Here is a 14,922-nt window from a genome sequence, read left to right as displayed (position 1 = left end):
GGGGTAGCTAAACTGTGGTACTGACCAAGGACACAGGCGATTGTACAGAAGTCTCATTAACTTTGATACAAGACATATGTAACTGACAGCTGTAGATAACTGAGATTATGTGAAGAATGCAAACTATTGGCATCTTTTAGATGTATATTCAATTCCATTAACTTTGTTTATAACTGCAGTTCCAGAAAAATAAATATTCTGATCAGGGGCGTTCTCTGCAAAGGAAATATTCTAAACAGAGAATGCCTATTTACTGAAGCACATTTTCACTAGAAAATATGATAGGCGATTCTTGCTTATATAGTTAGAATGAACAGGAAGTTGGCAAATTCCCCAGAAGAGAGTTATTCAGAGAAGAGCACTAGGAAATAATTGGCTTGTGTACATTATGACCTATATTTACCAATGCCTTAACTGGAACCAAGAAGAGGGGGAAATAAATCAATTAAAAGGTCAACATCTCTGCTGTAAAATATTTAATGCTGACTACTTAGCATTGAAAAATGTTACGCCTAAATTATATTTTCCCCCTTCTTGATTGTTAAAGTAGTATTGATTTCCACTGCAAAAAGATTCACACACATACCCACAAATATTCCATGAAGACTGATCCACAGGCTTCATGCTCCAGGCTAGCAACTACCCTGATGAGTTGGATAGCAAGGACATTATTGCAACAACACACTCACTTCTTCTTTCTTGTTCCTGCAGAACCTGTTCCTGCAAAACCAACACCCGGTACCCCTTATGTAAAAAGACTCTGTGCATCCATAGATTCAAGTACACACACAACCAAAGATGATGACTGCCTTTGTCCATTGTGTATATGTCCAAGTGTATATGAAGGCCACTTTAGCTAAAACCAGGTTGACAGCATTAAACGAGAAGGTGTGGAGTAGGGCAGTGTCAGTCAGACCATGCTAACCAATAGATATGCCTGCTTCATTAGACTTAGAAACGCAATATCATATACTTGTAATCTCTGCAATGAAGGAAGGAATTGATGCCCTAAATATCCCTAGTGGACTAGCAATAGAGAGAAAATGATCCGACCTTGCTCATGTACTGGGCAATCTAGAAAACTGGGTTTCTAAATTGAAAGAAAGGTATCTCTTAAGCGATTCTTGCTATAGCTGGGAAATTGTGACAGAGATGTGCCTTAAAGCTACAAATCCACCTATATTCTAATATTAGTAAGTACTGTAAGCAGTATGTGAGTGGAAAACACTGTGCCTAGCAAATTGTATTCTAAATTGGATGCAATTTAACCAGGCACAAAAGCCATCTTAGTTTACCCTGATTATTTTTCAGCTTTGTGCATTCATGTACATTTTCTCTGAGCTAATATGTGTGCATATCTCTAGGCAGGGTGATTTAGACAGCTGTTCATGACTTCAGCTTATTAAATTACTCAGATCCAAAGCTTTGATCAGACATGAATGCCTCTTGACTTCTCAAGCAGTGAGTATCTAGCCGTCTAAAGGTTGGTGAGAAGGGGGACCTGACATCCCCAGTCTTAAATTACCTGTCTTCCAAGATGATATTAATATGAAGCTAAAAAGGGTACAGAACGCATTTCACAGCAAAACACATTTAAAACCTATTCTTAAAATGAGAAGAATTTGATTAAAATGTCAAAGCAATGTCAACATTTGCCATCCCCAAGCTTAACCATAAGCAACACAAATACTGAATGATTTTCAGAGGTGTAATTCCAAATAAAAGTAGAACTCTATGTTAATTGGAGTCCCATTTTGTTAAAAACAGAAAGATAGGTTTCAGAACTTACATCTGTGCTACAGATTAATGGAACCCCACTAACTACCGGTACATAGAACTAGGAACAATTACCTGTTGCAGATAACTGAAGAGTATGAATTAGCAGTGATCAAACAATAGGGAAACAGTAAACCAGGAAAATTATTTATTTAGATCTGAATTGCATGAAATGCTTTATGTCATAGCCATGTGCAAAATACAGTTCAAAAGAACAAAGTTCTTGTCATTTAGTCCTTATTCCATGAAAAAAAAAAAAAGAATGACTGGCCCAAAGTCAGCCAGTCAGCTTCTGTGTCCAAAGATCAATAGAACTCCAGGCCTGTTTCCATCTAGCTCCTTAACTATTACTGCAAATTGGCTCTCAATGTAGACAATCAGTTTTCTACTGATTAACACTTGGATATTTCTAACTCTACCCCATTTCTAATCTCTGGGGGAAAAAATCCTTCTTTCATTAGGTTTAACTAAATAAAATCCCGTCAAAAATGTTCTTGGGAAATTAGGAAGGAAGGCTGATTTTTAAGAAACAGGCATTACAATGGGAAAACCTACTGCAAGCCAAGCCATACACAGACCCCATAATTGATTATAATCCATCACGAGGATGAAACCAGCAGATTTGGGGGTGGTAGAAAAGGGCATAGGAATCTCTGCATCTCTCCTCTCCCGCTTCATCCATCAGTTGTGAGAAAATCCTCCCTCCCTGCCTAACTCTGAAACAGGCCATCAGCCATTCAAGAAGGAAAAAGAAAAGGGACAATAGCTATTGAGACCCTGCCAGGGTCACGGCCTCTTTACCATCAGAACTCCTTAATGACCCCAAACAACAACATTCATAGCAACTGGGGAAAGAGAAGAGGGAAGTCGCCCAGAACAATAGTTCATTCAACAAGGCAACTTGGGTGTAAGGAGTCTTCAGCCCATCTTCCCCAAGGTGGCCTCACAGCATTCTAGTTTTAAAAGGTCCTGGGAGATCCTTTCTGTTAAGGTTTGCTGATATCCTTAAGGAACTGAATTTCTGCATTCATCCCAATTAGGATCTAGCCTATGCTATATTCACATACATAATTACTCCACTTCTAATGAGTGTTTAATGTTGTTTCATGCCTGTTATGACTGAAAGGGGTTTAAGGAAGGAGGGAAAAAACTTCAATTAAGGGTACATTTCTCACCGAATTTAGTTTAGGCAAATGTCATCAGACTGTCTTGAGTTTATCAAGGGAAGAAACAATGCTTCATAGAAGGGAGTGGGTTGAAAGAGAAGAGAGAAGATTGTCTGTGCATGCTGGCTCTGCATGCTGTATTCATATGAGACAGTAATATGTGGAAGTTTTGTTTTTTCACTCAGTATCTATCCTGTAAGCACAAATTACAGGAAATCATGCATGATTCTAGACCTTGTCAGCATATGAATTTGGTAAGATAGATCTAAGATGTAGAATAAAAGCATTGATTTGCATAGTTGACTAGGAGATCACAACTATTTTGGACTAATACATTAGCTTTATCTCTAAATAAAGGTCATGGTTCTCTTAAACTTGATTTTGTTCATTTTTTTTACTGCTTTCTTTAATGTCTCTCATTTCTCTACCAGAGTTCTATTTTTTAAAAACTATATCTATTTTTATGACTTGTGTTTTTTCTTAATATGCATGTTACCAGCAAACAACATTGAAAAATTTGGGAAAGCAGAGATAATCAGCATGCAAGGGTGCTTCAGTCTGTGTATCAGACTGAACACATGAAATAGGTAAGTTTTCATTTAACATGAATCAGTTTTTTCCCTTCTCCTTTGAATATTTCAGTATTTTCTCAAAAGAGCAAAAATGGAGGAAATAAGACTGGGTCCATAAAGCTAAGTTACAGCTCTGAACAGAATTAGATCTAATAGGATTGGTTACAGCTTCTGTGTGACAGCTTATTCTTTTATGAGAAGCTACCACTGATGTAAGGATATTGTAGAAGAGGAGGAGGAGGAGGAGATCACAGCTGGATTGGAAAGTAAGGACAAAAGATTGTTTCTAGTAGTCTCCACTTGATACCTACTGATATAAAAGCCAATTCTTACTGGGGAAAAAAAAAACAATTGGAAGGCCTTTATGGAATATATATGTACCACAAGACCCACATGTGCAAATGCATTCTTTTAATGGTTTTGCCCAAAGTCTCTTATTGCCTCCTTTACCATGGCCAACTATTCAATGACCATATTTTTGTATCTGAGGGTGGAATTCAGTTTTTTGTGTTTAATTCCAGATCTTGAAAGCAAGCAAAGATGTTACAGGGAACTAGATATATTCTTTACTGCAGAGTATTAAATATTAATCAAATCTTGTAGCTTGAAATTTAAAAAAAAAAACAAAAACAAACAAACAAAAAGTCCATCATGATCTTATCTGACAGTCCAGAACCATTGGACTATAATGCGTTAATAAGTATTATATTGAAGCACATACATTTTAATTGAAAGTCCAACTCGGTTTTGAAACAGACTAGATATCTTAGACTGATCAATCTTGGACTAAATGCATAAGCTGATATGAGCTCATAAGCTAAATGCATATGAGAACGAAACAAATGAATCTCGTTACTGCTGACTTAAATCATGAGAGGAAGGGTGAAGAAATATACTTGTCATATATAGTATGTAAGAAACTGTTTGGAGTAAGCACGTATGACACATTCAGTCTATCCAGTAAGGTTGGAGCCATTAAAATGCATGCATCCGTAGAGACAATTTGGCTTGAGTTAATTGTGCATTCATCAACATAGCTTACAAGATGCACAATAAAATGGGACTGTGCAGGAATGTTCACAAAAAACATAACATGTGATATAATAGTCCACTGGCCTCTTAGATCTGCCTCTGCAAAAAAAAAGAGTAATAATAATAATCTCACCACTGTTGTGAATACAAACTGTACAGCACTTTGAGAAAGCTTTGGGGCAATAGGTAAAACTCTAGACCCAATAGATGAAAATTCTTTCCTCTTTCATTTCTCCATGCAAATGAATGGCCCTCCTAACTCGGGGGACCCCTAAGCTTGATGGCAACATGTTGGTGTTGGTATTCTTTTCAGCCTTTCATTTTGCAAGAGCAAAGCAAACATTAATCTCGGCCTGTCTCAGGGCTGACAAAGGGTTTAATAGACAGAGCTGCAGCCAGTCCCACTTTCTTTCTTGACCCAGTGGCTCTATTGCCAAGATGGGACGACATCAGACTTCAAAATAAGTTCGATTTGGTCTCAGCAAATTCAGCCGAGAAGATGGAAGGACAGGCAGACCCATTGCTGATCACTGTGGCAACCACTAGATAAGGAGGGAATATATGGACAAAGCTTTTATTCGGGGAATGGGTTTAAGAAAGGGGTCGGCAGCAAGTAGACCTATAATACCTCCACACAGACAAGGATTCGGTGTGCATGTTAATTATTCTTTCAGGGGAAGAAAAGCCCCTCTGCTCAGTGAGAGTTTTTTCCCCAAGGGAGGACTCCTGCAACAGCCTTCCTATCATGAAGTGAGCCCAATTGGGCAATGTAATATTTGGAATGCTAGCTGGTATGTGCAACATACATCTATTCAAAAATGCAGCCATCCACAACCAAAGTCTGGACAAAGGATGAACCACTTATGTTAGTAATTGCTGTCCATCAAATTCTCTCTTCAACAGAGGAGCAAAAGAAGAGCAGGGTAGTGTCACAAAACTTATTTCTGCTAAGAAAACAGGAATTAGTTTTATATGCCTTTTTTACCCAATCCCTCCCCAAGCCCCCTGAAACTTATCTGATATGATCCAATTAAACAGATCAGCAGTAGCACTACCAAAATCCCCAAAACATTTCAAATGCACAGAGTAACCACAAGACTTGGATGGCCTCAAGCATCAATATTTTTTTAGAAGTAGGTAAGTTAGGTAAGTTTTTTTTTTTTAAAAAAAAGCATTACCTACAGTAACTTCATATTAAGGTCGCCACATATCAGAAAAACTAACTGGGAATGTCTACCTCAGTCACACACATCATATGTATTGGTAGTCAGAACAAAATAATATGTACCAGGAAAAATAAATGGCTACCTGTAAACATCTTACTCTATAGATATACAGTAATAACTAATGAAGCTCTTGTACAATGCCTTCAGAATTTTTCATGCAAATTTTCTTATTAATTTTTCTGTTTTTTAAAAAGTAGACCAGTGTCGCATCCCATAGTATGGGGAAAGCAGACTGATGTACAATGGCCTTAAATTTACACTACAGGTAGTCCTCACCTTACAACAGTTTGTTAGTGACTATTCAAAGTTACAAGGGCACTGAAAAGCGACTTAGGATCGTTTTTCACACTTAGGATCGTTGCAGCATCCCCACAGTCACATGATCAAAATTCAGACATTTGGCAACTGGTTCATATTTATGATGGTTGCAGTGTCCTGGGATCATGTGACCACCTTTTGTGACCTTCTGATAAGCAAAGTAAATGGGGAAGCCAGATTCGCTTACAACCTTGTTACTAACTTAACAACTGCAGTGATTCACTCAACAACGGTGGCAAGAAAGGCTGTAAAATGGGGCAAAAGTCACTGAACAAATGTGCCACTTAGCCACAGAAAATTTGGGTTCAATTTATTTATTTTATTTATTTATTTTTCAGATTTCTATACCGCCCTTCTCCTTTCAGACTCGGCGGTGAACAGCCAAAATAAAACATTTGTACACAAAAGTTAAAATCGATTAAAAATAATTAAATAAAGTTTGGCCCATAATTTAGAACATTTCAATTAAAATCAATATCAAATTTTAAAAACCAACCATAAAATCAGGACAGCCCGGCTAACTAAAAAAAGTAGGTTTTAAGGGCCCGACGAAAAGTCCAGAGGTCTGGGATCACTCGTATCTCTGGGGGTAGGTTGTTCCAGAGGGCAGGTGCCACCACAGAGAAGGCTCTCCCCCTGGGGGTCGCCAGCCGGCATTGTCTGGCCGACGGCACCCTGAGGAGGCCCTCTCTGTGGGAGCGAACTGGCCGGTGGGAGACAATTGGTGGCAGAAGGCGGTCCTGTAAGTACCCCGGCCCTAAGCCATGGAGCGCTTTAAAGGTGATCACCAACACCTTGAAGCGCACCCGGAAGTCCACCGGAAGCCAATGTAACTCGCGCAGGAGAGGAGTCACATGGGAGCGCCTCGTCGCTCCCATAATCCCCCGCGTGGCCGCAATCTGCACCAGTTGGAGCCTCCGGGTGCACCCCAAGGGGAGCCCCATGTTGAGAGAGTTACAATAGTCCAGACGAGAAGTGACGAGTGCTTGAGTGACCGTGCGTAGGGAGTCCCGATCCAGAAAGGGGCGCAATTATGGTCATAGCTTGATGACTACCTATATAAGAACTTCAAAATTAATTTACATTAACATTTCCACAACTGATACCATCAAGGAACACTAAAGACACCGAAGCAAATTAAGAAAGAAAACCTGCCTAATATTTTAAAAGAAATAAATGGCTTGGTAGAAGCAACATGTGCTAAATGCTTCCCTTAAAGATAGCAATCCTTTTCTCTTTGTGAAGGAATTTTGTCTGAATGCTCTAGATGGCCTTTGATGGGCAGAAACGGAAGAGTGTAAAACGATTTCATTTCTGCTGAGTTCTGAATCAGTAATAACCTGTTCCCCCGAAAATAAGACATCTCCTTATAATAAGTCCAATCGGGCTTTTGAGTGCGAGCGCTAAAATAAGCCTCCCCTTAAAATAAGCCCCTCCCCCCAAAAATATTTAAACACAGAGCTGGAAATCAGGTAAGACGGCAAGAGGAGCCCCATCTTGCTCCACGTGCCCCAAAATAATAAGGCCTCCCTGAAAATAAGTCCAAGCGCTTATTTCAGGGTTCAAAAAATATAAGACAGGGTCTTATTTTCGGGGAAACACGGTAGCCACCCAATTTCTTAATCAACCAGAGAACAAACCCTTCATCAACTACATTATACCACTGCAATACCAGAGTCAGAATCTGAGTGGGGAATGTGTAAGCATTTATATTCCAGACAGCAATGGCGCCACAAAACTTACCAAACACACCAACAGCTGCTAAGTCTGCTGGGCATGTATAATGCTTTAATTCAAGGGTGGCAACCAGAGCCTACGTAAATTCTCCCTATGTTCATTTCTATAGCCTCTCGAACCCCTATCCCCAGGGTGGGACTACTGAAATTCAACAGTAAAATTATTTGTGGTAGCCTGATTTTTCACTTTTTTTCAAAACATCGTCAAGGACTGACACTGGTGTGCAAAATTCCACCCCCAAATTCACCCGTGTCCACTCAAGTACCTTTATTGTGAAACTGCCTATGACTCAGAAACTGAACAATTACTTTCCAAAGTTCAGCTCCTGACTGCCCGAAGGTTCACATGTTTATGCTTTAACTGCATACCAAACATGACTTTTGTGTAAAAACAACTAAAATGTGTCATTACACAGGTGGTTATGCAAGCTGCTCCCAAAATTTGGGGTAGCAAGAGAATCATGAAAAATAAAAGCCTTCTGGACAGTAAAAAGGGTGGAACTGAAGGAACAAAGACCCAGCTCATGGGAATGCACCTCTGCAAGTCCACTATCTTCAGGCAGAGAGACCTGTCCCTGAGTGACAGCAGGATTTGTGGCACATAAATGGAGACTAAAATCTTCAGTACCTTGAAGATTTCAATAGATGGGTTCTGCAAGATCAGAGCCTTAGTTGTGTTCAGAAAAGACTGCGAAAAGTGTTTCCTTTAAGAGTATGTTTTCTCCTCAAGACTGATATCTATTGTTTAAACCAACTAATCAATGTTGGGTGGAGTCATATTGCTCTTTGTGTTGGTTTTATTAAAGCTGTACAGAGAATTATAAGAAATTAAAAATATACCGGTGGTTAGGCCCATCTGCTTAAAATATCCAAATACTATGATTTCTTTTGAGCAAAGCCACTCATAAATAATTCATCTGGCTCTTCTACAATCTCCTTCTTTAACTTCAATATTGATCATCCATATCTAATGTATTTAAATATTTTTCAGTTGTATTAAGTGTATTAATAAAATTGTCTTACTGCATTAATTTTATAATAAAATGATATTATTTTATTAATATTTTCCATGTTCTTTTTGCCGGTCACTTTTGTTCTATTTTTTGGGAGGACAAAACCTTTTTATTCTGTTAGCATCCTAGTTTTTACTATTCAATATCTTTTTTGACACTACAAAAGACCCTGAAAGACCTGAGTGTGTTTCTTTTCCAAAATCAAGAAGACTTGGTAAGTCTTCTTCTATAGAGATGCTCACACCCAATTCCATAAATCAACTCTAAACTCAGAAGCAGGATATTTAGTGTTCCTGCTTCAGGATTCCAGGTAGCTGGCCTAGAACATCTTTGACTAATCAGCATGGATGCTATCTGCAGGCTGCTCTTAGTTCTTTGATTTAATCCTTTGGTAATATTCTATCATTTTAGATAATGGAATTGGTCCTACCTCTTCTGCACTACAGATGGAGGCAAGGAATTTATTCAAGGCTGTGCAATTTTACTGTATTTCTTTAATGCACCATTACCTTTAACTCATCTAGAGATCCATTTGTCTCATTAGTTGCTTAAAAGACTTCTGTGGCTCACCCTAATTGTTCCTTGGTCCTTGAACCTATTTAGTTTTGCATTCCCCACTTCACTGCCTCCAACTAAATTTGCCAAGACATGAGCTTAGACAAAATGTACTTTTGAAAGGCAGTGAGGAGGTTGTTAGTATCTCACAATGTGGCTGAGCACAAGAGCTGCACTTATAGAGATGATAATGAATCACTTTGAGAATTTATATTTAATTCACCTTTGTTGCAACATTCCAGACACTGGGAGGTATGTGATTAACAGGAATATAAGCACCAATTTTGGAATAGTCTATCAAGCTACCAGGATATTTATAGTGGAAAAACCTGAAAGAGGGATAAAAGGAACCAGTTATGACATTGAACAGCCTCCTCTCAACGGAGGGGGAGGGATAAGATACCATCTTTCTCCTGTCTACAACCCAGTCCTTTCAGCAGTTCCAAGATTTCACCCCCACCCCTGTATGCACTCACCCATATATGACCCTGTGGGTACAGACAACCCCCAAAGAGGCTCAGTGGCTTTCAGAAAGAGTGCTAATGACCAGATGACTGCAAAGAAATATGATCCTTCCATTCCCTTCCATCTTGTCAGAACCAATCTTTCCATTGCCCCACCATCCTGCCAGAACCAATAAAGCTTCTTAGATGAGAAGTGAAACACCTTCCTCAAGAAAAAGCAGCTGCCTTTTGAAAAAGCACCTTTGAGACAACTATGACCTAGATCAGGGGTCTCCAACCTTGGCAACTTTAAGACTTGTGGACATCAACTCCCAGAGCTTTGCTGGCTGAGGAACTCTGGGAGTTGAAGTTCACAAGTCTTAAAGTTGCCAAGGTTGGAGACCTCTGATCAGTGGTGAAATCTAAAATTTGTTACTACCGGTTCTGTGGGCATGGCTTGGTGGTGGTGGTGGTTGGGGGGGGGGGGGTAATGTGACTGGGTGGGCGTGGCCATTTTTTTTTTTAACCATTTTTCTACAACCTCTTCGGCGAAGGGTTTTTTTCTTTAAAATGCCTCTGACGATCCAAGCTGAGTTGCCTGATCGGCAGAGGCCTTTTTTTTTTTTACTTTTAAAAGCATTTTTTGGCCGAAGAGGTTGTAGAAAAAATGCTTTTAAAATTAAAAAAAGCCTCTGATGATTGTGCGGTTCAGCTGGGCATTGGGGGGGGGGCAGGGATTTTTGCTACCGGTTCTCCGAACCACCCGCCGACATCACTACCGGATCAGGCGATCTGGTCCGAACCGGGAGCATTTCACCCCTGCCCCTGGTCCAGATGACTGAGAATCTTCACAGATACCTCACACTTTACTTTCTTTGAGTGTGTAAAGCTGTCACATACAGCTATAACTGAAGTGGAATTGGTCCAGAGGAAAGGCCTCCCAACCTACCTTTATAGCAGTTGAAGATTCAAACTGTAGCCTGGTTCTTATATCCAAGTGCCAAAAGTCTCAGTCAGCATATCTGGGCAATTGATAGAGATTGTTCCTACTCATAGTCTAATCATACGAGGTAGAGAAAAAATATATGGAGAAATATATCATCTTCAGAAAAGGAAATCTGGCTTATTTGGCGAAAGGACTGGGCACTAGGCAAGAATACATCTCACAACAGACAATTTACAGTGAAATGAATATGAATGAATGGAACGGAGGAGAGCTAACTCCCTCCCATGGCAGTATAATAAATAGTATAAGACAGAAAAAACGTATTTAATTTAGAATCTTTTCCTAAGGCAGGGGAGACTATTTTGCAACCAGTCAGTTTTCTGTATTCAACTAATCAATGAGGCCAGGACTGATCACAAATGTTCACAGCAGTTGTAAAAAGTTATCTGATCAGAACCTGATTTCATAGCCTACTTGAGTCTCACTGTGGACATAGCACAAATCTTGCTCATCTCACAAGTACAGACAAAATGCCTCTCCCATCTATTTTTCCACCCGCTGTAGTTAATAGTCATACTGCTGTGTTTCATAAAGGTTATTACGATTGAAATAGCGTTTGATCCAGTATCAGTGTCTCCCCTTTACTGTTGCCAAAATGTAAGATGTGAATAAATAATGAAATGAAGCAAGCCCTGGTTGATAAGGGCTTAGGCTGTAATCAATCTGACAGTCTTTAAAGCTGTCTTCTGCAGTCCAGGGCTTTCAATTCCCATCATTCCCAGCCAGCCTGAATATGAATAAATCCATACACGCGCACACTCACACACACATCTTTGACTCTTGTTATATGGAAACAAAACCTGCTCTGGTGACATTTAAAAGAATCATTTACTGTAACAGGGACTGGTCAAATGTTGCACTTCAGCTTTACAGGCCAGATTGAGGGATGTTGTGTTGAGACCAAACCTCTGAGAAACTATTATTTACATTTTATTTATTCCTTTTAATACTATCTCAGAAAGCAGTAATTAATATTTCCAGCTTTTGCACAGAAATGTGCATCGAAAAGTATCTTTGGTGCACTTTGACTCTCCAAAATCTTAGGCTCCCGTGAAAATTCCTTTCCCATTTTTCCTTTCATCAGCTTTGTCTGCCTCTATCAGGTTTCTGTCTCCTCCCTTGAAGTCGTCCTGTTTGCATGCTAAGCTTTCATGCAGCTCTTCTCTTTCATCCACTCGTCCAGGGCCAGCCTATTCCACATGCAGCCAGCTGCACCACATACTGTAGCAGGAGGTTTCATCTAATGCACAGGGATGGTGTGATTCACCTGCCATCTCCTCCCAGCTCCTCTCCTGATCCAATAGCTACTTCCCTTCTTCACACATGAGCTCACTAGCAGGAGCAAACGGGATTCCCAGCTAAAGAGGCTGATGGTTTTCCCAGGGTGTTTCCTCCTTGTCAGCAAAGACAGCTGCACACCTACGCCCGATTCCTTTACCCGTGAGACTGCAACTGCTTCACTGACAGGATCTCAGGAGCACGTTGCCAAGAGGCATTCAGGTCTTGGCAAACCGCTTAGTCCAGATACTAAAAGACAGGGGAGGAAAGGGGGAGGGGGAGGAGGAAGCACCGCCCACCACCTCCATCACTCTCCAGACCTTCAGCTACAGCTCCTGACAGGGTTTTCGCAATACCACACAAATAGTTGTTACTGTTTTTTTAGCCTGGTATTTTGTTTTGGTTTTCCCAGCTGACAGCCTATTTTTCTTCTACTGGATGGTTTCCATGCAGAGTCCTCGACATCGGGACATGGGTCTAGTTATGAATCAATAATAATTCTAGGAAAAAAACCTACCTGTAACTCACTTAACCCACAGAAAGTCCCCTCCCCTCCCACAGTTTCTACAAAGTTTCTACAAAGGGAGAAGTAAGATTAGGATCTTCAATGATACTCCTTCACAAAGACAGGCATTCAGGATAGTGTCATCTGGATCTGTTGTTCTTCTATAAGAAGCTTTTAATCGTCTTTATTGCTAACCTCTCTAGGTAAACTATTTGTTGCTCCTGCCTTTCAGCCAAATGATTACAGTTTCAGCAGTATGTGTATGTAAAATTTACTCCAGATCAGCTCATAAATTAAAAATGAATTTCATTCACATTTATGCAACATTCCTCCAAATGTGACCAGGGGTCACTATTTAAACTGCAAGTTTGACTGGCTGCTTCAATTTTTACAAAATCACATACCACATTGCATAATACTTCATGTTATTTATCAAGGTTTTTTTTTTTTTTCCAAAACTCCCCTCCTGGCATATGTAGTATACACACAGCTGTATTTTGTCTCAAGGCACAAGAGAGACACACACAGCCCAATTCTATCCAGATTTATTCAGTAGTAAGTTCCAAAAAAAGCATTGGTTCCAGCCACTCTTTTTTCCACACTAGCCTTTGACGTTTCATATTTGTGTGTTTTAGTCTTTGCAAGTGAAGTATATGAGTGTGTGTATATATATATGATTGCTCACACACCTTTACAAGGCATTAGAGAACACCGGCATCTTCACTGCAGAACAAGGTTTTCTTAACTTATATAGGCTACCACTATTAAGCAGAGACAGGGTTTGCCCAATGGGAAAGGCAAATTCTCTGAAAACTATTTTTTCCTCCCAACGAAGCCTACCTAATTAAGCCCCCCCTCTCTTTTTTTGGCAATGGCGGTAGAATTTGGAAGCTTGCATTACACCTTATTCCACCTCCAAATCCTTTTCTAGAATTGGCAAATTTCAATACTCCCATAAATCTCCCCCTGTGCTGTCCCATCTCGTCCCCCCCCCCGCTGCCTAACGAGTTATCCCAAATGCCAACCTGTAATATAATGGGGGCTGTGCAATCGCAATGAAACTTAATCCCAGCGGACTTCTTATACGTCTCGTTTAAAACACACACACACACACACACACACATATATATACGAATGTCCAAATGAAAATACGCCCCTCCTTTTTGGTCGCCGATCAGAAGGGACACGACAAGGGAGATGGCTCCGGATAGGAAAGGACAAAATCGCAGCGAGGGGGTCGGGGTGGCGGCGGGAAGATGCGGGGTCAAACTCACCCGTGTCTTGGCGAAACTGGTGCATGGACTGGAGGTCGATGATATACGGCGACAGCCTATTGTCCACCTGGCCCAGAACGACGCTGCCCCCAACTCTCGGCCCGGCTCTGATCACCGCCTCGATGTGGTGGCTGACGGCCGGACTGTAGGGTCTCCATCGACCGTGCTCGTTCAGCCATTCCCAAACCACCACGGCGGAAGCCAGCAGCATGATTTCTTTGCCTTCGCTCTTCAGCGGTCTCTTCCCGGAGAGCCTCCAAAACCCAGGCGCCTCCGGCAGCCTCTTCGTCCGATCAACGTCCGATAGATCTCATCTGCCCCCTTTAAACTCTGCAACGTCACGCCTACGGGCTGGCTGCTCGCTCGCTCCTTGGACCAGTTCCAAATTTTCTTCTTTTGAATTGTTTCTTTCTCTCACCCGCTTTTGTGCGGCTAGTATTTTGGAGGTTGTCGGGTTAAAAAAAAAAAGAAGAAGAGGAGACTCTTTTGGCTACTGTTGCATGGAAAGAAGACTTAAACGCTTTGCAAAGCTTTCCTATTTCCAAGCAAATTCAGTAGTCTTGCTTCATCGCCTGGGAAATGCGTTGCATTTTTAAAAAAAATTAGCAAGAAAACCCTTCCAGTCAGCAAGCTGGAAAAGCAGGTTCCGTCATCTGCTCCGTAAAGTGTCTCGGAAGGGAAATGTGCCTATTGGTACGGCAGAAGGTGACTCAGTTTACACCAGTTGCATCTTCTCCTTACTCTGCTTTTCCCTTCCCTTCTCTGCATTTGCGCGAGGGGTTCTTTTGGACAAACCCTGCCAGGAATTTCAAGCTCCGATTTCTTGGGTGTCCCCCACCACCACCACCACCACCACCACCACTTCCCTGGGTAGCAGATGCAGCAATCGCTCCGGCTCCACCTCCCTGTTGCTTTTATGCCGCCTTCTTTCTATAGACCGACCCTGGGTTGAGTGGGGCTTTCTCGACACAGCGGGGGAAATGCAAATCTCCACCCCGCGCATTGCCCCTTGCCCTCAGCCG

General features: G+C 41.0%; 1 protein-coding gene across 1 annotated transcript in view; it reads right to left on the bottom strand.

The window, feature by feature from the left end:
* Positions 1-14,111, bottom strand: part of DTX4 (deltex E3 ubiquitin ligase 4) — a 39,284-nt gene extending 25,173 nt beyond the window's left edge. The window contains exon 1 of the mRNA XM_070957268.1: positions 13,901-14,111. Within this exon, the coding sequence (XP_070813369.1) occupies positions 13,901-14,111 (211 nt within the window). The remainder of the gene's footprint in view (positions 1-13,900) is intronic.
* Positions 14,112-14,922: the final 811 nt, after the last annotated feature.

The sequence above is a fragment of the Pituophis catenifer genome, unplaced genomic scaffold, assembly GCF_029215685.1.
Source record: "Pituophis catenifer annectens isolate HBS135680 unplaced genomic scaffold, rPitCat1.0.hap2 SCAF_1, whole genome shotgun sequence".
Lineage (NCBI taxonomy): Eukaryota > Metazoa > Chordata > Lepidosauria > Squamata > Colubridae > Pituophis > Pituophis catenifer.
This window is presented reverse-complemented; position numbering and strand designations above follow the sequence as displayed.